Here is a 27,407-nt window from a genome sequence, read left to right as displayed (position 1 = left end):
GAATCAGCCGCACGCACGGTTTTTAATATAAAGTATAAATCAGTGATCGGGGGTTTATTCTACTAATGAAAATATGCTCCGGCACCGGTGCCATGTATCTGTGGGTGCCATGTATCTGTGGATATGTTAAAGCCTTCTGAAGTTATAACTAATTATTGTGACATGTTGGATTCTAAAAATCAAGTCTGGTTAAAATTCTTATATTTTGCATCACAACATTTGGCAATATGCTATTAAATATTCTGTATATTAGTTAAAATTCTTTCAAATAGAAAATAAAAGGTCAGCATGCTGTCTTGCTGCTAGATGTAATAGCATGTTAGTACAACACTGAATTGAGTTAGTTGTGTAAAGAGCCATAGTGTATGGTATGGGACCGGCTGAGGGCAGGAGGTCACTTTACAATGGCAGATGGTCCAGCAATGAGAGTAGCAGGAGAGAAGACAGATGGACACAATGGAAAATGTGACTGCCTGCAATTCACAGACTGTTCCCTAGGATGGTCCGATCAGCCAGGAGCTTCACGTCACGTCATTGGCCCCTGTTGGCGCATCTTGTTGTCACCGTGCTAAAAATAATTGTGAAATAATAGATAAAATGCTAAGTATATAAATATGTGGTAAGATACTACAAGCCCCAGGGCTCAGTGCCGGCGCTGCAGCTCCGCCTCCTCATTCAGCCATGGCGGCCGCGTGATAACTGGCAGGACGCGTCACCACGGAGACTGAGCACAACAAACATGGCGGAGGAGAAGGACGCAGCCGGTAAGCGAGCATATTGATGAGTGCTCCAACACGTTCAGTATTCTGCTTTTGATCACTTCAGTGAGACATAGTTTTTTATTTTATTCGTTTTTGGGTAGTGGGGGGTATAAAAAGAGAGTAAAAATTCCACCATTTCGGGGATTTTGACGTTTGTCTTTCTTTCTAGAGCTTTGAAATGTCTTGTCAGTCATTACAATTTTATATGTCTTTTTTACTTTTATTGGTACATTATTACACTATTTTGCAGGATGTAAAAAATGTAATGCGTTTTATTCTTTATCTTGGAAAGCAGAAAAAAGAACACCGGAAGGTTAAATAATATCATACCTATCAATTATTATTTAATGGGCTATACATGGCAAATAGATGGGTGTGCTGTCTATATCTCTCTTCACAATAATATCACAGCAGTGTGTTGTGCTTGTTGTCATGTTCACAGGTATCCAGCCGCTACCTGCTGCCGAGCAAGTGCCATGTAAGGGGTAGACAAAGGTATTCCCCCCCAAAATGCCATCTCCACCCCTCAAATGCTGGTGGAGGGGGTGAAGTTTTGGAGTACATGAGACATTAAAGGGGTTGTCTACTTTACCTCATGTTTTTTGTAATGTGTGAGGAGCAGGATATTAGGTAATTTACCAATGTACATCTATTACAGGTTCTGCACTGCGTTCTGATTTCTTGATATGTAAAGTGAAGCCTCCTGTCTTTTTCCTCATCAGCCAGACATTACCGTCCATAAAATGGCTGCAGATGGAGAATAATGTGATCTCTATCTGTCCATGAACAATCATATGCCCTGGCAGGGTGATTGCTCATGGACAGATCGAAGGACGGAAGGTAAAGTGGCCAGCCCCTCTAAACCTGGCAATACTTCAGGTAGGCTACATTCAGATGCCCGTTGCCCACCATACCATAGCACGACGGGCACACGGCAGCGCGGGGAGAGGAGGAGGTGAGCGCTGCTCACACTGGCCCCTCTCCATAGGGATATATGGCGAACGGCGCCGTATGCCGTGTAAAGATAGGACATGTCTTATCTTTTCACGGAGTACGCAGCAGTGCGGTGCCGCACATGTGCTGCACCATACCGCTCCCGTAGGGCGTCGTGTGTGTCTGTGTGAGTAGTGTGTTGTGTCGTGAGAGGTTTATATTATTTAGGAACACTTATTTAGTTGACTTTTTACAGTAAGTGACTGTGGTATTTTTATGTATAATAAAGGTTTATTAGGATAAACACAAATAGGGGAAATACAAGTAAGTAATGGCATTATATGGCTTATCACGCAGGATCAGATACATTATAAAATATACATGTTCATTAAATGTTGGAATGAGTTCACAGCTTCAAACAGGGAGTAAGATAACTTCTAATGGGTAATTGTTAAAGCATGTCCATATATTAAGCCCTCTCCATAGCTGGTAAGTATTTGCTGCATAATGCAGCAAAGGCTTACCGGTAACATCTGCAATCGGTGCTAGCACCGATCGCGGGTTCTTTCACGTCGATCGCTGCCGGCAATGCTGCCAGCGGCTTCAAATAGATGGCGGCGCATGGGCATGTAGAATGGCATGTAGTATGGCAGTATATGGTAGGATCGATCAGACAACCTAGGGTTAAATACCCTAGGGAGACTGAAAAATAGTAAAAGTAAAAATAAAAAAAAAGTTTAAAAAAAAATTATAATAACCCCCCCCCCTTTCCTTAGAACTGATATAAATATTAATAAACAGTAAAAATCATAAACACATTAGGTATCGTCGCGTCCGAAAATGCCCGATCTATCAAAATATAATAACGGGTTTTCACTGCGTTTAACCCCGTAACGGAAAATAGCGTCCAAATTCGAAAATGGCATTTTTTTTTGCCATTTTGAAAAATATAAAAAATTTTATAAAAAGTGATCAAAAGTTCGCAGTCCTAAAAATTATAGCAATGAAAACGCCATCAAAAGACGCAAAAAAATTACACCACCCACAGCTCCGTACACCAAAGTATGAAAAAGTTATTGGCGCCAGGAGTTGGCAAAATCCCCCCCCAAATTTTTGTACAGGAGGTTTTAATTTTTGTAAATGTATGAAACCATTATAAAACCTACACATATTTGGTATCCCCGTAATTGTAGCGACCCAAAGAATAAAGTAGACATGTCATTTGGTGCGCAAAGTGAAAGCTGTAAATTCCAAGCCCACAAGAAAACCTAGCAAATGCGTTTTTCACCATTTTCACAGAATTTTTTTCCCGCTTCCCAGTACAGGGCATGGAATATTGTTACGCAGAAAACAAGCCAACACAGAGCTCTTTATGTGTAAAAGTAGAAAAGTGATAGATTTTTGAAGGTGGGGAATGAAAAATGTAAATGAAAAAACAAAAAAGAGGTCAGGTCGTTTAAGGGTTAATAGATGAGATGGAGCCAGGTATAATTGACAACATAGCTATATGGGGGGATGGGGTGACCCTCCTACCAGTAACGTGATGGTAGGTGTCAAAGACCTTTACTCCATATTTGGTGGAGCTGTTAAGTGCTCCAACCATTCTGGAATGAGTTCCCACCTCCGCACCGCATAGCCAACACACGTCTGACACATCAGGGAAAATTCTGTAAGGTTCAGAGGGGCATCAAAACCATCTGGACAATATTTTATAGTTCTTTTCCTGGGTGCTATAGGGGAGCGGTATCTTGTGTGAAAATAGGAAGGCTTTTTCTAGTTCTGCATCAGTTATTTTGCCAAAAAGTACCTCTTCCCATGCCCTAATGAAGCCCACCCTACCCGGGGTAGCATCCTCTAGCAACATGCCGTAACGGGTAGAAAGCACGTGGGCTCGTGGAGACGGCAGTCTAAATAGAGCCTTCAGGGCTGTAGGGGATGACCCAAAGGTAGTATTATCTGGATCTACGGATACGTAGGACGTCAATGGTCTATGTTCAAGTCACAACATAGGGATGTCTGGATGAGAGGCCTGCATGGACTCCAAATTAGGGATAGATGTGGCATCAACAATCTGGCCTAAGTGGATGTCAGAGAAGGTGACTGTGGTATTTTATGGGTGTTGTGCGGAGATGTGGTGCCGGGAGCTGAAGACATCTGGCAGCAACATAACAGTCATGGGCGGGAAAAGTCATAATGAAGTCCACTTGCAGATGGAGCAGATTGTCACCTGTGAGGTACTAGATGCAACTAATGTCTGTGTCACTGACTGACTACTAGCTCTTAGCACATGTAGTGTCAGTCACAGAGGGCCAGTTACTAATGTCGTCATTTTTTTTATCAGGTTGAAGATGCTTCTTAAAAGTTTGTAAAGGTAGAGGGCCGGACATATTCTGGAAGAAGGGGTGTCTGGTGTTGGGGGACATTTATATTTTCGCCTCAGGCAGCAAATAGGCTAGAATCATTCCTGATTGGGCATGTTAAAAGACTGCCCATGGAATAAGACCTGCTCTAAAATTTGCAACTCTAAAATTAGCCGACACCTGGGACCGTAATCCAAGTGGCACCTGGTTTTCACCAGAGCCCGCCGCAAAGCGGGTTGGACTTGCTGCGGCAGGATACCACCAGGTCGTTCCCAGGTGCGACTAGCCCGCGATGGCAGCCGAGGTCGAGGTACCTTAGCACAAGACAGTCTCGTAGTCAGGTCCAGGCTCGGGGTCAGGGCAGGCGGCAGAGATGCAAGGTCAAGTCCAAATCCGGGGTCAGCAATGGGAGGTCCAGGCACGTGGGACCGGGAACACAGGCACACGGGAACACAGCAACACGGAGGAACTCGGGTAACACGGCTACACAGGACTCAGGAGCGGAGACACACAGGAACGCAGGAATAATCACCAGGAAGCTTTCTCTTAGGCTGTGAGGCACAAAGATCCGGCAGGGGACACAGGAAGAGGCAGGATTCTTAAAGGTGAGGTGTTCAGCCAGTGCACCAATTAGCGGTGCGCTGGCCCTTTAAATTTTCATCAGGAGCTGCGCGTCCCCGCCTCCTAGGGCAGTCAGGAGAAGAGCAGGAGCCGGGAGAGGTGAGTGGTGTGACCGGGCAGCAGCGGGGGCACACGCAGGAGCACGGATGCGCCCGCGATCCGAGACAGGGATCGCGGGAGCACCCGTGACAGTACCCCCCCTTTGGCCCCCCTCTCTTCTTGGGCCTGAGAAAACGTTGGAGCAGGCTCTTGTCCAGGATGTTATCCTCTGGCTCCCAAGATCTCGCCTCAAGAACAAATCCTTTCCAGTCTACCAGAAACAACCGCCTACCTCTCACTGTCTTAGTATCCAGGATCTCTTTCACCTCGAAGACATCGGTGGAATCAGCTTGTGGTGCCGAAGGAGGAGTAATTTGTCGGTTAAAGCGGTTGAAGATGCGCATGCTGGGAGGCAGGCGCAACTTGTAAGCCACCGGGTTGATGCGGCTGAGAATTTCAAATGGACCCAAGAACCGGGGTCCCAATTTATAGCTCGGGATCTTCAGCCGAACATACTTGGCGGACAGCCAGATCCTGTCACCAGGAGCTAAAACAGGAAATGGTCGGCGTCTTTTGTCTGCTTGACGCTTGGTCTGGGCTGAAGCTTGGAGCAATGAGGTGTGGACTTGTTCCCAGATGGCTTTTGGATCACGTACCAGGTCCTCCACAGCAGGAACATCTGCAGACATGGGTAATGGAAGAGGAGGCTGAGGATGCAGTCCGTAGTTAATAAAAAAAAGGGTGCAGAACCGGCAGAAGTGGAGTCCGGGGAATTGTAAGAGAACTCTGCCCATGGTAGAAGAGAGGCCCAGTCGTCCTGACGGGCAGAGACGAAGTGGCGGAGATAGCAACCTAAAGTCTGATTCACCCTCTCCACTTGGCCGTTAGTCTGTGGGTGATAGGCAGAAGAGAAGTCCAAGTTCACCTGCAACTGGTTGCACAGAGATCTCCAGAATTTGGACACAAACTGAACTCTTCGATCCGAGACGATGTGCCGAGGGAGACCATGAAGCCGGAAAATATGCTGGAAGAAGAGGCTGGTGAGACGTGGAGCAGAAGGCAAACCTGGTAGACGAACAAAATGAGACATTTTCGAAAAGCGGTCTGTCACCACCCAGATAACGATATTGCCAGAAGATGGCGGTAGATCCATAACAAAGACCATAGCCACATGAGACCATGGGCTGGTAGGCACGGGTAACGGCAACAGAATACCAGCAGGTTTTAGTCATGAGGGCTTGTTGCGGGCACAAGAGGCACAGGAACCCACGAAATCCCAAACGTCCTTGACCAAGTCAGGCCACCAGTAGAAATTAAGGCCACAGAGCGCTGCACCCCAGGGTGCACAGCCACACGAGAAGAATGTCCCCAGGTCAGGATCCCCTTTCAGAGACCACGTCTCACACAAGTCTTGCTGGGAGGCAGCTGCCGGAGGTCCACCGGTGCGGCAAGCACAAGTCTCTCTGGAGTAACAATATGCCTCGGAGTCCTCCCCCATAACATCAGAAGCACGGGACAAGGCGTCAGCCTTGATGTTTTTCTCTGCAGGACGAAAATGGATTCGGAAGTCAAAGCAAAAAAAAAGAAGAGGGACCACCGGCCTTGACGCGGATTCAAACGCTGAGCCGTCTGTAGATACTGAAGGTTTTTGTGGTCCGTGAAAATGCTGACTGGAAATCGGGCTCCCTCCAGCAGATGACGCCACTCTTCCAAAGCCAGCTTGATGGCCAGAAGCTCCCGATCTCTAATGGAATAATTTCTCTCCGTGGAGGAGAAGGTTTTTGAGAAGAAGCCACAAGTGAGTATTCGGCCCCTAGGCCCCTTCTGGGTAAGTACTGGCCCAGCGCCTACAGAGGAGGCATCAACTTCTACCAGGAACGACTTTTCAGTATCAGGTCGGGTAAGGACTGAAGCAGAGGGACGTAGCCTGGGTTCAGCAGCAGGAAGATAAGCTGGGGTAGCAGGAGTCACAGCGGCCGCTTCAGGAGACTGTTGCTGATGTTGGGTAGCTTGCAGCTGTTGTAGCATGGCGGTGAGTTGCTCTAGCTGATTCCGCTGTGCGGCAATCTGCCGGGACTGGTGGATCACGATGGTGGCGAGATCAGGCTGACTGGGAGGATGAGCCACAGTGGGATCCATGGCCAGATCTTACTGTCAGGATCAGTGGATCCTCTGGACCACCGCGGGAGATGGAACTAGCCGACACCTGGGGCCGTAATCCAAGTGGCACCTGGTTTTCACCAGAGCCCACCGCAAAGCGGGTTGGACTTGCTGCGGCAGGATACCACCAGGTCGTTCCCAGGTGCGACTAGCGCGTGATGGCAGCCAAGGTCGAAGTACCTTAGCAGAAGACAGTCTCGTAGTCAGGTCCAGGCTCGGGGTCAGGGCAGGCGGCAGAGATGCAAGGTCAAGTCCAAATCCGGGGTCAGCAATGGGCGGTCCAGGCTAGTGGGAATGGGAACACAGGCACACGGGAACACAGCAACATGGAGGAACTCGGGTAACACGGCTACACAGGACTCTGGAGGGAAGACACGCAGGAACACAGGAATACACAGGAATGCCATAATTTACGTCACATAAATGAAGGAATGGATAAGAGAAAAAATGTGTGCTCTACTATTCACTTTAATGGGCCGGATCTCCATCAGTCCCAAAAAGAATAATTGCAGCAGACGCACAACCTGGTGCTCCATTCTTTAGAGGGTACAAGAAACTCTTGATTTGTGATCAGTAGAAATCACTGTAGAAGGACTACTACAAATCAGCAAGATATGCATCTTATGCTGCAAGAAGAAATTCCATGGGATAAAATTCCTGGGCCACCCTTATATTTAAAAAAAAAAAATAAAATCTTTGCTTATCTGAGTGGAAATTAAACTGTCAATCCTTATAGCAGATAATAGAGTCTGTGCTGCCATATTGTTGCTTTGTGCTAAATTTGTAATCTCTATTGTAATTGTATATCAACAGATTTTTCATTTTTTAATGTAATATTTATATATTTATTGAAGTCTTCTTCTGTAGCGTAGTATGGTACCCCGTGGCCTTGCAGCAAAGGAGTCCATGTATCTTATCCTCCTTGGAAACAATGTAAAAAAGAAGATTTGAAAATCCATTATGCCCATCCTTCTGTCCCCCTATTCCTTTTGTGGAGAGTCAGACAACCCGTTCACATTTAATGGTCATCTGGTTGTTCTGCCAACATATATATAGAGCAGGAGAGAAAGACATTGCTGGTGAAAGCAGAAAAATTAAAACAAAGAAAGAAAGGACTGATTTGGCAAGATCTGTGCAGTGCTTCGTAATCTGTTTGCGCTATATAAATAAAAGAATTATTATTATTATAAGGATGATGTGACAAATCCCCACATTGGCGCACATTTATTAAAGTGTTTGCACCAGTTTTATGTATAACTTTGCACTGGAAAGAATACGCAAACTGCTTGAACATGTATTTATAAAGTGTCTGCACCAGTATTGTGTCGCGACTGCACTGTGCGCGACAAGACAGAAAAAATGTGCACCTAAATGGTCGTGTTAGTGCTTAGTCAGAGTTTGCACCACATTTATTACTGACATACACTTCAATTCTGTCTGCACCACAATTCTGCAGCATGAACAAACAGACCCCAAAAAATGATGCCCATTTCCAGAGCAGTGCAGGGGTGCCAGATTAGTGAAGAGGGGCAACACTTTTGATGAATCTGGCGCAATTTGCACACTCCACAGGCTGAACTAGTTTTGATAAATGTGGACCAAGGAGTTTCATATTTTCCTGCAAGAATAGTGAGCATGATACCTATTGAGTTAGAGACTGGCCATCCATTTGGCAAATGTTGGGAATGAAAAGGGTTAATTTAGTTGAATTTAGGCAATTTTCCTATATATTTTCTTTTACAAGAATGACAAAATATTGCTTCCTTGTTGTACATATTATTGTTTCTTTCCAATTGTCAGATAGTGATTTGAATAAAAAAATAATTCTACTTTTGTATTACTGCACTTGTCATGGTCTAACTTTTGTCCATTTGCTTTATACTATTTCTATAGATTCTCTTGTATCTGATCTCCAAAAAAGAATTACAGAAGCGTTTGAAGTTTTTGACCATGAAAGCAACAAAACTGTAGATGTCCGGTAAGATGATCTTGATATTTTTCCACAAATGTGGAATTGTATTGCCCATCAATTTGGGTAGATTGAATAATTGTCTGTTTGGGAAAGCTTCCTTTTTTTGTTTTGTTATGATTTTCTCATAACACAGTGTAGTATAAATTAGTGCGGCTATAGATTCCTTATAATATGTTTTTGTTAATCAAAATTGTAGAGATATATATATTTGAGAGTGACAGCACTGAAACTGCATGCAACATATAAAATAGAAATTTCAATAATACAGGTCATACTAAATGTCCAAGGTTTGGGAGAAATAATGGAGAACCACTTTGGTAGAGGTACCTCCTGCACCGGTGAACTCGATCCATTCTTATAGTATACATTATATATACATTCCTGCAGGAGAATTGCCTAGCTGGCTGCTGTATACCCTAGCAAATCACAGCTGAGTTCCACATTCTGAAATAGCCTAATATCTAACCTCTCTATACATGTATGGAATAAACATTTTAAAAAACATTTTAAACAAAAATTTAAAAGAATGTGATTCTGTGAAAAGAATGATTTGTGGTTATTCTATTTTACAGTGAAATTGGGACTATCATTCGGTCCTTAGGATGTTGTCCAACAGAAGGAGAACTCCATGACATGCTTGCAGAGGTAGGAAAGTTTTCATACTATGGTTTTTTCACATTTATATTTAATGCCAACATGTAACATCCAAGTCAAAATTTTTACCATGTTTTCAAAATGTGTGGTCGCAATTTGGGTTGGGTCAGCATGATATTGTAATGCAGAGTCTGGGAATGGGCCAAGGACATAGACATAGACGGTGGGCCTGAAACTAATCCGCTTTTCAGCTATTCATCTTAGGGAGTGGGTAGACAACTAGAAGATGATCCCTCCCTGCACCAAAGCGTAAAACATGTAGACAAGGACAAAACAATACAAACAGAATACAGTGGTCGCCAAAGCCGGGTCACAACTGAGAACGCAAAATCACAAAAATGAGAGGTCTAAACAAGAGCAAAGAAAGAGGAAACCATTAAAGCAATGAGTAAAGCAATGAACAAGGATAAAACTAACTAGGATAAATTCTTTAGTGGAGTCCGCAGGACTCTTATATGATCTCAGAGCCCTGGCCTCCATACTGATTGAACCAGAACTCAGAGAAGCAGACAACACAGGAGTGAGAGAGAAGTGTGAGGAGGTGTCAATCACAATGGTTAACTAAGAACCAGAGCGAATGCTACAGGAAAGAGATGAGTGTGGTAATAATCAAACCAAACAGCATTGCCACCAAAACCCATATTCACACTGCAGTAATTCAGACAGTACAGACAGAGCCTCCTGAGGTGCATATCACGAAAACACAGGATGATCCCACGGTAGGTGTTACAGAGATTTTATTGCTTTTTGATTGGAATTCTGTTAAATATGGTTTTTATGGTTATGAAAGATCTGTATTAGGCTGCATTTACACAAACATATGCCAGGTGGGCATACGTCCGGCACGCTGGAGAGGAGGAGGTGTGACCCTCCCCTCTCCAAAGACATAGGCACAACATAAGGCCGTGCACACGGGGAAGTATAGGACATGTGTGGAGCGGTATGGTAGCCCCATCCTTATTCTTTTCTGTAGTTCCATCATTATAAGGACGATCCACAGAAAAGTGGAGTTTATAAGGAGTGGGCCACAGAAGACGGGGCATTATGATAGCTCCTTTTCTCTTGCCCCTTACTTGAAAATGCCCACCTTCACCCACTCCCCTCAAGCAGCAGTGGTCCTCTTCTCCTTGTTCTTATCCTTGTGCAACCGCTGTACCCAAGGCTGAAGCTGTCAGCCACGATGATGTCATCACTTAGTGCCTGCCTGCTTCAGAGCAGAGAAGTTGTCTGCTATATTATAGAGCAGACAACTGCAGTAAACTGCCAGCATTTAACCAGTTATGTGCCAGGGACAAACCAGACAGTAGTGTCAAATGGCAGTTTCTATAGCACATAAGAATCAAACACCCTAGGGGGCCCTTAAATAAGCCATAAGATAAGATTACATCTATAAAAAAAAGTAGATAAATGAAAAAGAATTAATAAGGGGGTTGTACTCCCTTATTAAAGAGGTTGTACCAACTATGTAAGTTATCCCCTAGACACAATGTTGGCGGATAACAAGCTGCTCAGTGAGGGTTCGACTGCTGGGACCCCTATTGATCACAAGAATATTTTCACCATGAAAAATGGCGCCAAACCACCATGAAAAATAAATTACTTCTTCACTATATATTAACAACAATAGGATTCAATTGGGCCAGCATTGGAAGTTGTCATGATCAGTCCTGTAGGAATGGACTTACCTTATAGTGTGTGCAGTGTATATATATCAATCATATATCTGGGTATGACTGAACGTATGCATGTGTGTATGAGTTTACAAATGTATGTTAGTATAAATGAGTGAATAAATAAGTATTTTAACCAGTTCGTGACCGCCCGGCGTGTATTCACGGCGGCGGTCGGGTCGCGCTGCATGGAGAGGGCTCATGGGCTGAGCCCTCTCCATAGCTGGTAAGTCTTTGCTGCATATTGCAGCAAAGGCTTACCGGTAACACCCGCGATCGGTGCTAGCAAAAGCGATGGCTTCAAAAAGATAGCAGGATCGTACCTGGGATCGCCACTCCCCGATGACGTCACGGGGAGCGGCGATCCCAGGTACGATCCCGCTATGTTTTTGAGTCTCCCGCTTATCTTTTTGAGTGTCCATGGTAGCCTCGGGTCTTCCGAAGACCCAAGGCTATTTCGTTTTAACCCCTTCATTACAATGTGCTGATTGTAATGAATGAGGAGGAAAATCCCCATATACTGCCATACTGTAGTATGGCAGTATATGATAGGATCGATCAGACAACCTAGGGTTAAAGTACCCTAGGGAGTCTGAAAAATAGTAAAAATAAGTTTAAAAAAAAAAATTATAATAAAAAACCCTAAAATTTCAAATCACCCCCCTTTCCCTAGAACTGACATAAATATAAATAAAAAAGAAAAACTCATAAACAGATTGGGGCAGATTTACTTACCTGGTCCATTCGCAATCCTGCGGCGCGTTTTTGCCATTTTGAAAAATATAAAAAAATCTATAAAAAGTGATCAAAAGGTCATACAGTCCTAAAAATGATATCATTGAAAATATTATCAAATTTCGGAAAAAATTACACCACCCACAGCTTCGTACACCAAAGTGTAAAAAAGTTATTAGGGCCAGAAGTTGGCAAAATCCCAAAAATAATTTTTGTTCAGTAGGTTTTAATTTTTGTAAATGTATGAAAACATTATAAAACCTATACAAATTTGGTATCCCCTTAATCGTACCGACCCAAAGAATAAAGTAGACATGTCATTTGGGGCGCTCAGTGAAAGACGTAATATCCAAGCCCACAAGAAATTGGCGCAAATGTGGTTTTTCACCATTTTCACTGCATTTGGAATTTTTTCCCCGCTTCCGAGTACATGGCATGGAATGCAATTTGTTACGCAGAAAAAAAGCCGTCACACAGCTCTTTACATGTAAAAATAAAAAAGTTCTAGATTTTTGAAGGTGGGGAGTGAAAAATGGACATGAAAAAACAGGAAAGGGCCCGTTAAAGGGAAGGACGGCCCCATTCAGAAATCTGCTATGGTGTCCAGACTCCCTTAGTTACACCCCTGGGTTAAGACATAACTTTTATTAATTTAACACTAAAATCCAATAGTGCAGCTTTATTCTTGCTGCGGACACAAAGACATAACATCACAGGTCTGATTATGATGACAAGCTTCAGCCTTGCTCTGATGACAGCAACCAGCCACAGATTCTGGTCACTAGATGTCTCCCTCTCTCTGAAATGATCCGGTTGTTAAAAATTACTGTGGGCCGGGCTGGGGCGGGTTATATACAGCCCCCCTATATTAACTATATCCAGTTCTCCTACAATAAATATATCCAGCCCCCTGTAATAACTATATACAGCCCCCCTACAATAAATATATATAGCCCCCCTACAGTAACTATATACAGCCCTCAAAAGGAATATGAACAGCATCGCTATAATAACTATATACAGCCCCCCTATAATAACTATATACAGCCCCCTAAAATAAGTATATGCAGCCCCCTATAATAACTTTATACAGCTCCCCTATAATAACTATATACAGCCCCCTATAATAACTAAATATAGCCCCCCCTACACTAACTACATACAGCCCCCCAACAATAACAATATACAACCCCCCTACAATAACTGTATACAGCCCTCTATAATGACTATATACAGCCCCCTATAATAACTATATACAGCCCCCTATAATAACTATATACAGCCCCCTAAAATAACTACATAAAGCCCCCTATAACTATATACAGCACCCCTACAATAACTATATACAGACCCCCTATATTAACTATATCCAGCTCTCCTACAATGAATATATCCAGCCCCCTGTAATAACTATATACAGCCCCCCTACAATAAATATATATAGCCCCCCTACAATAACTATATACAGCCCTCAAAAGGAATATGAACAGCACCGCTATAATAACTATATACAGCCCCCTGTAATAACTATATGCAGCCCCTATAATAACTGTATACAGCTCCAATATAATAACTATATACAGCCCCCTATAATAACTAAATATAGCCCACCCTACACTAACTACATACAGCCCCCCAACAATAACAATACACAACCCCCCTACAATAACTGTATACAGCCCCCTATATTAACTATATACAGACCCCTATAATAACTATATACAGACCCCTATAACTATATATTGCCCCCTACAATAACTATATACAGCCACACTATAATAACTATATACAGCCCCCTATAATAACTATATACAGCCCCCTCAAATAACTATATAAAGCCCCCTATAACTATATACAGCCCCCCTACAATAGTAATATACAGCTTTCTGTAACAAATATATACAGAACCCCTCAGTAATACATTTTTATACAGCCCTCCATAAAATAATAAAATTGTACTCACCTTCCCATGTTCCCCTGATGCTCACTATCTTCATTTCCCTCGTGGTGTCGGCATACTGGCACTAGCACCAACATCCTGTGTGCGCTCCGATGGCCTATGGCAGAGCAGGGAACTCATAGACTTATAGATTCTTGAATTGGCTGTTCAGTCGGGAAGCCGGACCCACACATACTATGGGCGCATTAATCCGCTATGCGACCGCATGAATTGCCCACCTTTGGTGTTGGGCCCTTTTAAGGGCAGAGTGGTGGGGGCATTGGGCCGCGCACTGATTACGGCGGCATCTGACCACCGCTGGATCTACAGCTAAATAAAATAACCCCCTCCCACCAAAGGAGTATGTGATGCAGAGCCTATCAGTAAGCAAGCACAACGATTGGAGAGACATGCCGCATTTCCCACAGCTGTTCCAGCCATCGGTAGGAAAAAACCCAGACCTGGACAAGTTAAGTGGAAACCACGTCATCACTTACTTCACCCACAGGGCGGGGTATGTGATGCTTTTCCCCACCCCCAGCCCAATCGCACTGCATAGTGACAACGCCACCTGCCCTGAGGGGAGAGGAGAACATGGTAGCAACATCAGGACAGGAGGTGTACAGGTAAGCCCCTCCGGCACCCAAATCAGATATACAGGTGAAGGGGGTTCAAATGCAACAAAAATGGAAGAGATGCCCACTGGTATAGTTCACATGAGTGGTTCCTGTGATTTCTGACAAGCACTCAAAAACCAGGCTACACATAAACAATACACATATACAGGCAGTCCCCGGGTTACAGATCAATTCTGTAGGTTTGTTCTTAAGTTGAATTTGTATGTAAGTTGGAACTGTTTATTTTATAATTGTAACTCCAGACAATTTTTATTTTTGATCTCTGTGAAATTTGGATTTTAAAAATGTTGAGTTGTCATAAGAACCATGATTAACAATAAAGCTTAATTGCAGACACCTTTAATAACTGTTATAGCTGATCATTGTGGCATAAGGCTAAAGTACAGTAAATTAACAATTACCCGAGGTCTGTGTATAATTAGGCGTCGTCTGTAAGTCGGGTGTTCTTAAGTAGAGAACCGCCTGTATACTGCAAATGTGAAGGAGAGCATTAGGAGATTATTATTGTCAACAAAGAGCTATGTGGACACAGATGGTAAGACATCATACACAACGCTGTAGGAGGCTCCCCACATAATAATTCAAATTGATAGTGCCAGCATTCTTGTATGAAGAGCCGCATTCTTATGTAAAGCACGTAGAACTGATACCTTTAAGACCTTTTGGGGGTTACACTCAAACTTAAAAATCGATTGATAATAATAATAACAATAATAATTGGGCCTCCTTCCTATAAATCAGATTGTCCTAGTCTCCTCCATGCTTCAGAGGCCAGATTTGTTCAATGGATTGAAATAATCTAAAATCCCCACAATGGATCTCCCACATGGGTGTCATTTGTGTCTAACATCCCCCATCTGATCCTGTATAGCTCCAGCATAGTTTTCCCAACATAATTGAGGGGACATGAGCCTGGATGCAGGAAGGGTATCCAGGTAGCTATGCACAAGCCAATCTCTGCTGTTTTCACCCCTTTGGAATGTCCCTAATGGTCTCTTAGCGCCACCTGCTGGCTGTAAGAAAACATGCATGACCTATAAGAATTCTACTTTCAAATAACAATAATAATACATCTTTATATGCCACCATCACCTTCTGAAGTATTCAGCCCCCTTAAACTTTTTTACCTTCAAATATAAAGATATAAAATTGTAATTTTTTTGGTGAAGAATCAACAAGTGGGACACAATTGTGAAGAGAAATGATCCAATGTCCTAAATGACTGATGATGATGATAAATATAATCCACCTGTGTGTAATCAAGTCTCCATATAAGCAGAGAAGCTTAAAGCCGCATTTGGATACAAAAAGATTTCACAAACTTTAACTCCACAGTGCAATAAGACGTACCCTTACTTCTTGTTGCGCATGGGGGATTATGAAGAGGGCTCACAGCTGAGCCCTCTTCATACTCACCGGGCGTTTACTTTACAATGAAACAAACGCCCGTCGCTAACACCAGCGATTGGTGCTGGCACCAATCACAGCTGTTATCCCTTTGATTGCTGCCAGCAAAGCTGCCAGCGGTTTTAACGAGCCAGCGGCGCGTGAGCACCGCCATCATGGCTCTGATCGTCGCTCCCCATGATGTCATCGGGGAGCGGCAATCCATTCCATGACAGCCTCGGGTCAATCGAAGATTCAAGGCTATCATGATCTAGGCCAGTGGTGGCGAACCTATGGCACCAGTGCCAGAGGTGGCACTCAGAGCCCTGTTTGTGGGCACCTAAACCATCAACACAGCACAGAGTTTACCAGACAGGACTCAAAGGATCATCCTGCAGTCGCAGGCGAATCAAGAAATGCCATTGCTGTCATTGCTATTTTAAACCAACACATTCTTGGTGACTTGGGATTGCAATAAGAAGTAGAACATATGGAAATGGGCTGATTATCTTTAGAGCTCCTGCTGGCCCCACATTTTTTCCTATACAGGGGGACCCTCATGAGAAGCTACAATGACAGTCCAAATTTACCCTCAATTTTTCAACTGTATTGCTGTCTGATGATATGATTGAAAGTTGTGGTAGGACAGGTAGCAATAAATTACAGTGGATTTTGGTTGTAGTTTGGGCACTTGGTCTCTAAAAGGTTCGGCATCACTTGGCTATCTATTACAATGTGCGATTTGCACATTATAATAGATGGTGTGCAAAATCCCCATACACTGCCATACTGTAGTATGGCAGTATATGGTAGGATCAATCAGACAATCTACGGTTTATATAAATAAATATAAATAAACAGTAAAAATCATAAACACATTAGGTATTGCCGCATCTGAAAATGCGCAATCTATCAAAATATAATAACGTTTTTTCACTCACATTTAAACCTGTAACGGGAAATAGTCGAAAATGGTACTTTTTTGCCATTTCGAAAAATATAAAAAATTCAATAAAATGTGATCAAAAGCTCGTACAGTCCTAAAAATAGAAGCACTGAAAACGTCATCAAAAGTCGCAAAAATGACATCACCCACAGCTCCATACACCAAAGTATGAAAAAGTTATTAGCCCCAGAAGATGGCAAAATCCCCCCCAAAAATTTTGTACAGGAGGTTTTAATTTTTTTAAATGTATGAAAACATTATAAAACCTATACAAATTTGGTATCCCCGTAATCGTACCGACCCAAATAATAAAGTAGACATGTCATTTGGGGTGCACAGTGAAATCCGTAAAATCCAAGCCCACAAGAATACGGCACAAATGTGTTTTTTTTACCAATTTCACTGCATTTGGAATTTTTTTCCCGGTACATGGCATGAAATATTAAATACCACCATTTTGAAGTGTAATTTGTTACCAGAAAATAAGCCATCACACAGCTCTGTACATGGAAAAATAAAAAAGTTACAGATTTTTGAATGTGGAAAAATTAAAACGCAAAATCGAAAAAGGGCCGCGTCGGGAAGGGGTTAATATTAATAAACAGTAAAAATAATAAACACATTAGGTATCGCCGCGTCCGAAAAATGTCCGATCTATCAAAATATAATAGCGGTTTTTCACTGCGTTTAACCCCGTAATGGAAAATAGCGTCCATAGTCAAAAATGACATTTTTTTGCCATTTTGGAAAATATAAAAAAATTAATAAAAAGTGATCAAAAGGTCGCAAAGTCCTAAAAATGATAGCAATGAAAACGCCATCAAAAGTCGCAAAAAATGACACCACCCACAGCTCCGTACATCAAAGTATGAAAAAGTTATTGCCGCCAGAAGATGGCAAATTAAAAAAAAAATTTTGTACAGGAGGTTTTAATTTTTTTAAATGTATGAAAACATTATAAAACCTATACAAATTTGGTATCCACGTAATCGTAGCAACCCAAAGAATAAAGTAGACATGTCATTTGGGGCACACAGTGAAAGCTGTAAAATCCAAGCCCACAAGAAAACGTCGCAAATGTGTTTTTTCACCATTTTCGCTGCATTTGGAATTTTTTTCCCACTTCCCAGTATGCGCCATGGAATATTAAATACCGTCACTATGAAGTGCAATTTGTTACGCAGAAAATAAGCCATAACAGAGCTCTTTATGTGGAAAAATAAAAAAGTTATAGATTTTTGAAGGTGGGGAGTGAAAAATGGAAGTGAAAAAACTAAAAAAGGCCAAGTCGTTAAGGGGTTAAAGATTGCCACAAGCCTCCTGGTAGACACCAAACATGTGGAAAAAGATGCTCTGGTCAGATGAAACCAAAATTGAACCTGACTCCAATAGAGAATCTGTGTAAAGAGCTGAAAACTGCTGTTCACAAACGCTCTCCATCCATCCTCACTGAGCTGGAGCTATTTTCCAAGTAAGAATGGGCAAGAATTTCAGAACAAATAAGTAAATTACCGTAAAACCTTACCAATGTGTGACGTATTAGAAAGAGGCACAAAGAGAGAAAAAGCTTCTTCCACTTTTTTCTAAACTACCCACTGTAGTAACCACCCGTCCTCCAGCTTCCTCATCCTGTAGCCTCCTGTCCTCCAGCCTCCTCATCCTGTGGCCTCTGCCCTCCAGCCTCCTCCTCCTGTCCCCCAGCATCATCCAACCCTCCTCCTCCTGTCCTCCAGTCTTCTCCGCCAGCATTCTCCTCCTGTCCCCCAGCCTGCTCCAGCCTCCTCCTCCTGTCCCCCAGCCTTCTCCTGTACTCCAGGCTCCTCCTCCTGCCCCCAGAGACTCCAGCCCTTCAGCCTCCTGCTCCTGTCCTCCACCTCCTCCTGTCCTCCAGCCACTCCTGTCATCTATCCTCCTCCAGTCCCCCAGCCTCCTCCAGCATCCTCTTGTCCACCAGTCTCATCCTCCTCCTGTCCCCAGCTTCCTTCAGTTCTCCTCCATAATTCTCCTTCTCTCCTCCAGCCTCCTCTTGTCCTCCTCCAGCATCCTCCTCCTGTCTCCCAGCCTGCTCCCGCCTCCTCCTGTCCTTCAGCCTCCTCCTTTTGTGCCCTAGCCTGCTACAGCATCCTCCTGTCCTGCAGCCTCCTCCTCCTGTCCCCCAGCCTTCTCCTGTACTCCAGGCTCCTCCTCCTGCCCCCCAGAGACTCCAGCCCTTCAGCCTCCTGCTCCTGTCCTCCACCTCCTCCTGTCCTCCAGCCACTCCTGTCATCTATCCTCCTCCAGCCCCCCAGCCTCCTCCAGCATCCTCTTGTCCACCAGTCTCATCCTCCTCCTGTCCCCAGCTTCCTTCAGTTCTCCTCCATAATTCTCCTTCTCTCCTCCAGCCTCCTCTTGTCCTCCTCCAGCATCCTCCTCCTGTCTCCCAGCCTGCTCCCGCCTCCTCCTGTCCTTCAGCCTCCTCCTTTTGTGCCCTAGCCTGCTACAGCATCCTCCTGTCCCCCAGCATCCTCCTGTCCTCCAGTCTCCTCCTCCTGTCCTCCAGTCTCCCTGCCCTCTATCCTCCTACTGTCCTCCAGCCTCCTGTTGTCCAGCATCCTCCTCCTGTCCCCCAGCCTGCTCCAGCCTCCTCATGTCCTCCAGACCCACTGTCCTCTATCCTCCTCCTGTCCTCTAGCCTCCTGTCATCCACCATCCTCCTCCTGTCCCCCAGCCTGCTCCAGCCTTCTCCTGTCCTACAGCTTCCTCCTCCAGCATCTTCCTCCTGTCCCCAAGCCTGCTCCAGCATCCTCCTGTCGTCCAGCATCCTCCTCCTGTCGTCCAGCATCCCCCGGTTCATCATCCTCCTCCTGTCCTCCAGCCCCACTGTCCTCTATCCCCCTTCTGTCCTCCACCCCCTCCTGTCCTCCAGCCACTCTTGTCACCTATCCTCCTCCAGTCAACCAGCCTCCTCCTCCTGTCCCCAGCTTGCTCCAGCCTTCTCTTCCTGTCCTCCAGCATCCTCCTCCTGTCCCCTAGCTTGCTCCAGCCTCCTCCTTCCTTCCCCCACCCTCTTCCAGCATCCTCCTGTCCTCCAGTCTCCTCCTCCTGTCCACCAGCCCCTGTCCTCTATCCTCCTACTGTCCTCCAGCCTCCTGTCCTCCAGCATCCTCTTCCTGTTCCCCAGGGTCCTCCTCCTCCAGCATCCTCATGTCCTCCAGCCAACTCTTCCTGTCCCCCAGCCTCCTCTAGCATTCTTCTTCCTCCAGCTTCCTCCTCCTGTCCCCCAGCCTCCTCCTGTCCCCCAGCCTTCTGTCCTCCAGCCTCCTCCTCCCGTCCCCCAGCCTCCACCTCCTGTCCCCCAGCCTCCTCGAGAATCCTCCTGTCCTCCGGCCTGTCCCCCAGCCTACCCCTGTCCTTCAACCTCCTCCTCCTGTCCCCCAGTCTGCTCCGGCCTCTTCCATCCTCCTCCTTCTGTCCCCCAGCCTCCTCTTCTTGTCCCCCAGCCTTCTGTCCTCCACCTTACACCAGTCCTCCATCCTCCTCCTGTCCCCCAGCCTCCTTCAGCATCCCCCTCCTGTCCCCCAGCCTCCTCTTATCCTCCATCTTCCTCCTCCTGTCCCCAGCCTCCTCCTATCTTCAAGCCTCCTCCTTCTGTCCCCCAGCCTCCTCCTGTTCTCCATCCTCATCCTGTCCCTCAGCCTCTGCCATCCTCCTCCTGTCCCCAGCCTCCTCCAGCATCCACATCCTCTTGTCCTCCATCCCTCTCCTCCAGCATCCACATTTATTACAGCAACTCAACAGAATTGTGTTGCTTGCAGTATGTTTAAGGTGCACCAAAAAAGATGGTGCACACTTCGAGAGCAGTGCAGGGTGTGTCACATTAATGAAGACTATGCACCAGTATTTAATAATCTGCACAATCCCTACACATTAGTGCAGTTTGTACTACTCTTGATAAATCTGGGACTAAAAATTTGGCTAGAGACATAAAAAAAGAAAGAGTGAACAATGCCCTTAAAGCCAATGAAGTGAAGTAAAACAAGGTGTACAGGCAGTACCAGGGTTCCGTACAAAACATGTTCATTAGATTTGTTCTTACAGGCGTTTTTGCATGAAATAAATTTCTCACATTTTAATCCCCTAGTGATGTTTACACAATAAAGATCTTTTTTAACCCCCTTACTTTACAATTTTACAAAATTCCAGAGTGTGGACTCTCTAAGAAGGCACTTCATGATTGCTGTGTGCTGACAATGGGGCTCATTTACTAAGGGTCCAAATTGCACATTTTCGCTGGGTTTCCAAATATTCCGATTTGCGCCAAATTGCCCCGGGATTTTGGCGTACGCGATCGTATTGTGCCGCATCGGCGCCGGCTTTGACGCGGCAGAATTTGGGGGTGTGGTCGTCGGAAAACCCGACGGATTCTGAAAAACTGCAGAATTTTTTTTAAAAATTGTGTCGCAAGAATAGCAGTCACGTACGCTGGAACGGAGAAGGTGAACTCCGGCGGACTTCAGCACAGTAGCGACACCTAGTGGACATCAGGCGCACGACCTTCACTTTACATATCAATATAGCAGTGCAGAACTATTAACAGATGTTAATTGGTAAATTACCTAACACATACATTACTAAAAAGTTGAGGTAAAGTGACCAACCTCTTTAAATAAATCTCCCCCAAGGTCTCTAAATTATCAAAAGTGTCTGAGAGCAAAACTGTTCTAGTTTCTCATGGCAACCAATCAGAGCTCATTTTTCAGACTAAAGCTGAGCTCTGAAACCAAAGAAAGGAAGCCAAACTTATTCCAAACTGTATCGCTACAGCTCTCAAACATAAAGTTTAATACACAACTCAAACAAAGAGAGCTGTAAAGAGCCATCCATAAAAATGCATAATATATTTTATTAAAGTAATAATGTAAACAATACAAAGTATATATCACGTGATAGGGAAGAAAAAGGGGGAAACAAGTGGCCCCTGATGGAAATGGGGCAACCATAAGAAACACAAGCACCCTCAGAAGAACCTTCCCAGAGCCTAAAAGTCAGTAAATAACAGTACAGACTACAAGTCTGACAAATAAGAGATGCAAACAGGAATGTAAACAATTAAATGTCCTAAACAATTAAATGTATCGGTCCTTTGTGAAGTGGAGACCGGAGGTACCTTCCGGTTCCCACAATACATATATACAATTAGTGCTTACCCGAAAGCATGATGAAAGGCTCAGTGGGGAAACCTAAGGGGCCAGTAAACTACACCCCGACGCGCGTTTTGCTGATGCTTCGCCAGGAGCTGAGCTCTGATTGGTTTCCATGGGCAACTTGAACGGTTTGCTCTCAGACAATTCTAATACATCTCCCTTTTGTCAGGGGAAGCCCTCAGAGATGTAGACATACCATACATGGACACATCTTCTCAGAGAGGATTCCCTTGCAGCTACCAACAACAACCTCCAACAGCTATTACTGGAGGCAGAAACATGAGCCAGTGTGCAGGAAGAGAAGTCGTATGAATGAGATACCTGTTCATAACTAGAGGACTTTTGAAAGTTAGAATGACATAAGTCAGGACCTTCGGTAATATTCTTCTCATTAGAGATAGCAGTGATAGAATAAAGATGTGCTGATGATTTTCTATCATGCTTGATTATTACATTTCAACACAGGAGATGTTTTATAATCCTTTACAATGTAACGTTCATCATATTTAATCAATCTTTTTATTTTTGGCAAGGTGGAAGAAGAGGAGCCTACAGGATACATTCGCTTTGAGAAGTTCTCACCAATGATGACAAAAGTCTTATTAGAGAGAAGGTATGGGAAATCTTGAGCTGTTACAGACACAATGGGGGTTATTTATCATTAGGTAGATCCTTGGGACAGCTCTATGTCTGTCTTTGGAGACACGCTGCCATCAGTTTCATTAAAGTGGCCTTTTAATAAATGTACTTATGTGCTACTTGTGTCTCGGATTTTTCTTTCAAAAAGGTGCAAACAAAAAGGTGCAAAATGCATAAAAATATGCAGCACATACATCAGCAGGGGGCCAGAGTGACTATGTGCGAAAAGTCTGAATCTGGCTTTGCACGGCATTGCATTGTTTACGCCAGTATAGTGAAGTGGCAGAAATAGTCATGTTCAACTTTTTAGCAAAGTTGCAAAAACAACCTCTACACAACTTTGTGATTGTCTTACAAAATTTTCATAGCATGCACTAAGGCTAAGAGATTTACCAAATTAATTTAATCAATTTGCCCATTCATAGATAATAATAATTCTTTATTTATATAGCGCACACAGATTACGCAGCGCTGCACAGAACTTGCCAGATCGGTCCCTGTCCCCAATGGGGCTCACTATCTAATCAACCTACCAGTGTGTTTTGGAGTGTGGGAGCAAACCCAAGGACCCGGAGGAAACCCACGCAAACACAGAGAGAACATACAAACTCTTTACAGATGTTGATCAAAGCTCAGCTCATTGCCGAGAGATATGAGAATAGTGATGTTAGCTTCACCTCCAGGACAGAGAAAGTGGTGGAAAGGGGATGGAGCTGGTACTTTTGGAGCAAGATGGAAAGAAGGGAAAAGGGCAACATAAATGGTTGTGGAAAAAGATATAAGAGGGGCCCGAGAGCAGGGGCATAGAGAGTTAACCTCATAAAACTGTGGAATATGTACAATAATACAGTAAGTACAAGAATACTGACAGGGTATGAGAGAGTATGATACAATAAATGGTTGCAAGCAAAACAAATTAACATAATGGCTGATACAAAATGTATATCATAATGTCATAGGACTAAGGGTCGTAGTAATTAAATTGTATACTTATACAACATACTTATATCATGCATCATAAATGCATAAGACAGAGGCAAGGATAATGCGACACCTAACGGACTACTAGAGGGCAAATAAGAAGAGTGAGAAGATGAAGAAATATCGGCCACTGTGTGGTTCTGTTTATGTGTACAGCATAGTAGGTAGTACAACTCACCACGTGTGGAGGGACGCTGCATGTATGGGCATCAGGCAGGAAATAAAAGGAGAGGGAGCAGCTTGGGCATTTATCACTGGAAGCCAATTATTCTGTACTATTCTGTACACATAAACGGAGCAGAGGTGTTATTTGGAGCGCACAGTGAAAGTTGTACAAACAGAGCCCACAAGAAAATGAAGCAAATGTGTTTTTTGCCAATTTCACTGCATTTAGAATTTATTTTCCAGCTTCCCAGTACTTGGTGTGGAATAATAAATAACATCACTGAGAAATAAAATGTGTTATGCAGAAAACAAGCCCTCACACAGCTCTATACACAGAAAAATTAAAAAGTTATGAATTTTTGAAGAGAGCAAAAAATGAGCGAAAAAAACCCCTGCTTCCTTAAGGGGTTAAATAGATGAAGGAGTCATAAAGATAAGAGGGAGGATCCTGGAGAGATGGGGACTTAAATAGGAAAATCAAGGTTAAAGTCACCAATTGCCTTGTTAATTGAAATAATAATTGACTTTTATTTTAGTTAAAATCAGCCATCCCTATCGTACTTTGGAGCTCTGTTTTTCTTGCGCTATTGCATACCTTCTGCAGTATTTTCCATGGTATTTTCCCTCTAAGGGCTCATTCACAGGGCCGTCTGCAGGGACGTATATGCGGCCGCAAATTTGCAGACACATATACGTTACCACAGACGGCAAAGGCCGCCCGGAATTGGTACGGTGCCACACATATGTGGCACCGTTCCGCTTTGCACACCAGGAAATAGACCATGCCGCTTGTGAATGAAGCTTAAGAGAGATGTATAATCAAAGAACATACCGATATACAGAATATAATATTCATAGGAAAATTCATAGTGAACAATTTAATTTGCTTATCTTACACAGACAGTTAAGGGAACTTTGCTTTGCATATCTATTTTACCTTTTCCTTCTTTGATTTGATTGTAGATACCGGCCAATATCTGAAGATATTCTCCTGCGAGCGTTTGAGGTCTGGATATACTTCTTACAGTTGTCTCAAAATCTCAGCTTCTAGAATGGCATGATAGCATGACCGCTACAGACTTTCATGGCATACTGGGAGTTTAGCTTTACAATATCATATTTATCTATTCAATGACCAGGCTCTTCATTTCTTGGTCTACTCTTTAGGTTTTAGATGAAAAGAAAAAGGGATTCCTAACTAAAGATGAGCTCGTCAAATATATGACTGAAGAAGGTAATTTACATGAATCTTCTATTACTGAGGTCCGTCTTTCTGTGCTATGAGAATTACTATATGAGATTAATTCTATCTCTCATAGGAGAACCATTCACTCAAGAGGAAATGGAGGAGATGATCTCAGCTTCTGTGGATCCAGACAAGAATATTGTTCCTTACAAGGAATACGCTGCAATGATGGTAGTAGAAGACTACTGAAAAGCTCACAAGCAAAAATAGTTCTCCAGGCTGCTGTTCTACAAAAGATATTAGATAGATTTTAGTGATTTGGTGTTTGGTGGGGGTGCACCTTCCAGCACCTTAGTTGAAATAATTGTTCAGAGTTGGAAGAACAAAACTCAAAAGGCACAGTCATAAGTTTTATGGACATGATCGAGAGCTGAGACTGCAGTCAGGTTAGATGCTAGATACACTATGGAGAAGTCTGATGTCTGATTCCTGTTTTAACCATAATACAGTAAGTTTGCACAATTTCAGTCAGTGGGGTGACGGATGTCGCACCCTCACAGATCCTATGGATATGTCATTAGTAGTATAAAGAAGCCTGGAAATCCTCCCAACATTTGTATCAGCCTGCAGTATTACAGAATAATTGGGAATGTGTAGTAGCACCAGACTCCTGAGTATGCTGCATTAAGCAGTGAAACATATTGGCAAAAATGGCTAAAACTTTTACTTATTTTTAAGCATCAACATATTTCACAGGATTCATGACAACATCTGCCATTGCTAGTGGTTTGAACCTTGAATCCCAGACACCTGTGCTCAACAAAGTTGTTGGAGATTATCCATATAAATACGGCATTACAGTATTTTACGGACTATAAGGCGCACCATCAATAAATGCCTGCTTAAATGTCCAGGTTCATATATAAGGCGCACTGGACTATAAGGCGCACCTGATTATAAGGATGAATGACCAGCAGGTGGCAGACCTGTGCACATTTCAAAGCAGCTGTTGTCTGTAAGTAAGGTTCGTATATAAGGCGCACTGGACTATAAGGCGCACCTTTGATTTTTTGCGCGCCTTATAGTCCAAAAAATATGGTACTCTTGAAAGCAAATGTCTTACAAAGCCCCCCGTTAGAGATATAGAAATATGATTTCTAAATAAAGTTTAGAACACAAAAATACAATATACATACATGTTTTTATTGTTTATTTTAAATCCCCTTATGACATGGTTTTATGATGGCCCTTTGGGGGCTATATTTTTTCACAGAGAAAACATACAACATAGATAACATCAGGGCCACTGACGATGTGATGATCGTATAATTGCTGGGAGTAAGCACAGCCATGAATGTAACTAATGTGACAGGATCTTACCGGCATTTACTATGGACAGTCCTAGAGATTTGGATCAGAATCCAGGGCTGCCATAGCAATGACACCACCAGAAAACACTGTGGGGGGTCTCGAGCAGGCAGGGAATGCCCCTGCAAGCATTTAAATGCCAAGGACATCAGAGCTCTCTTTGACCACGGGTGTTGCACAGGGACGTCAGCTGTAAGTTACAGCTAACACCCAGTTTTTCCCTAAATCCAGCATCCAGTTCATGACATTACTGCATGGAGTGCTAAGTTACAATGCTCCATGCAGTAATAGTTTGTCATGGAGTACTACGGAGTAAAAGCACTCACTCTCTTCCATACTCCTATCCCCATCCTAATCAATATGATTTGTCTTCAGGGTGGTGCACAAATATAAAATATAAGAGGATTACCACAGTCACAGTGCCAGATCTATGATTATGTAGTATAGCATGCTTGGTTTTGATGGTAGATTTTCTTTAACATGGAAAACAGGTGCAGAGATAAGGGCCTAGAACGCATAAATATGTTATGTCTCAAAAAATGCTATATCAAATCTATGAAAAACAGCCCTGTACAACAAGTATAAAACATTATGGGGCAGATTTACTTACCCGGTCCATTCGCGATCCAGTAGCACGTTCTCTGCGCTGGATCCGGGTCCGGCCGGGATTTATTAAGGCAGTTCCTCCGACGTCCACCAGGTGGCGCTGCTGCGCTGAAGTTCCCTTAAAGCACTGGAATACACCGAGCCGGGCTGAGTGAAGGTAAGTGCAATTTTCGCAACACATTTTTTTTTTTTTTTAAAGGCGGCAGTTTTTCCGAATCCGTCGGGTTTTCGTTAGGCCACGCCCCCGATTTCCGTTGCGTGCATGCCGGCGCCGATGCGCCACAATCTGATTGCGTGCGCGAAAATCCCGGGGCAATTCAGGGGAAATCGGTCAAATAGGAAATATTCGGGTAACACGTCGGGAAAAGGTGAATTGGGCCCTTAGTAAATGACCCCATATGGGTGTTAAATGTTAGATTTTTGTTGCAGGTGTTAAAGGAAATCTACCATCAAAATCAATCATGA

General features: G+C 43.7%; 1 protein-coding gene across 1 annotated transcript; it reads left to right on the top strand.

Annotated features, from left to right (window-relative positions):
- The first annotated feature begins 526 nt into the window (after positions 1-526).
- EFCAB2 (EF-hand calcium binding domain 2) lies at positions 527-26,159 on the top strand. The gene is made up of 7 exons (XM_072141197.1): positions 527-764; positions 8,768-8,852; positions 9,419-9,491; positions 22,531-22,610; positions 24,746-24,788; positions 24,950-25,016; positions 25,102-26,159. Exons 1-7 carry the CDS (start codon positions 740-742, stop codon positions 25,215-25,217), a joined length of 489 nt encoding a protein of 162 aa, XP_071997298.1. The 5' UTR covers positions 527-739; the 3' UTR covers positions 25,218-26,159.
- Positions 26,160-27,407: the final 1,248 nt, after the last annotated feature.

This window comes from Engystomops pustulosus, chromosome 3 (genome assembly GCF_040894005.1).
Source record: "Engystomops pustulosus chromosome 3, aEngPut4.maternal, whole genome shotgun sequence".
In the NCBI taxonomy this organism is placed as follows: Eukaryota; Metazoa; Chordata; class Amphibia; order Anura; family Leptodactylidae; genus Engystomops; species Engystomops pustulosus.
This window is presented reverse-complemented; position numbering and strand designations above follow the sequence as displayed.

Bases quoted from the DNA above. Each gene is read 5' to 3' on its own strand.
- EFCAB2 (XM_072141197.1), top strand. From the start codon at position 740: ATGGCGGAGGAGAAGGACGCAGCCG. The intron at 765-8,767 runs GTAAGCGAGCAT...CTATTTCTATAG, and splicing joins GGAGGAGAAGGACGCAGCCG to ATTCTCTTGTATCTGATCTC. The intron at 24,789-24,949 runs GTCTGGATATAC...TCTACTCTTTAG, and splicing joins TTCTCCTGCGAGCGTTTGAG to GTTTTAGATGAAAAGAAAAA.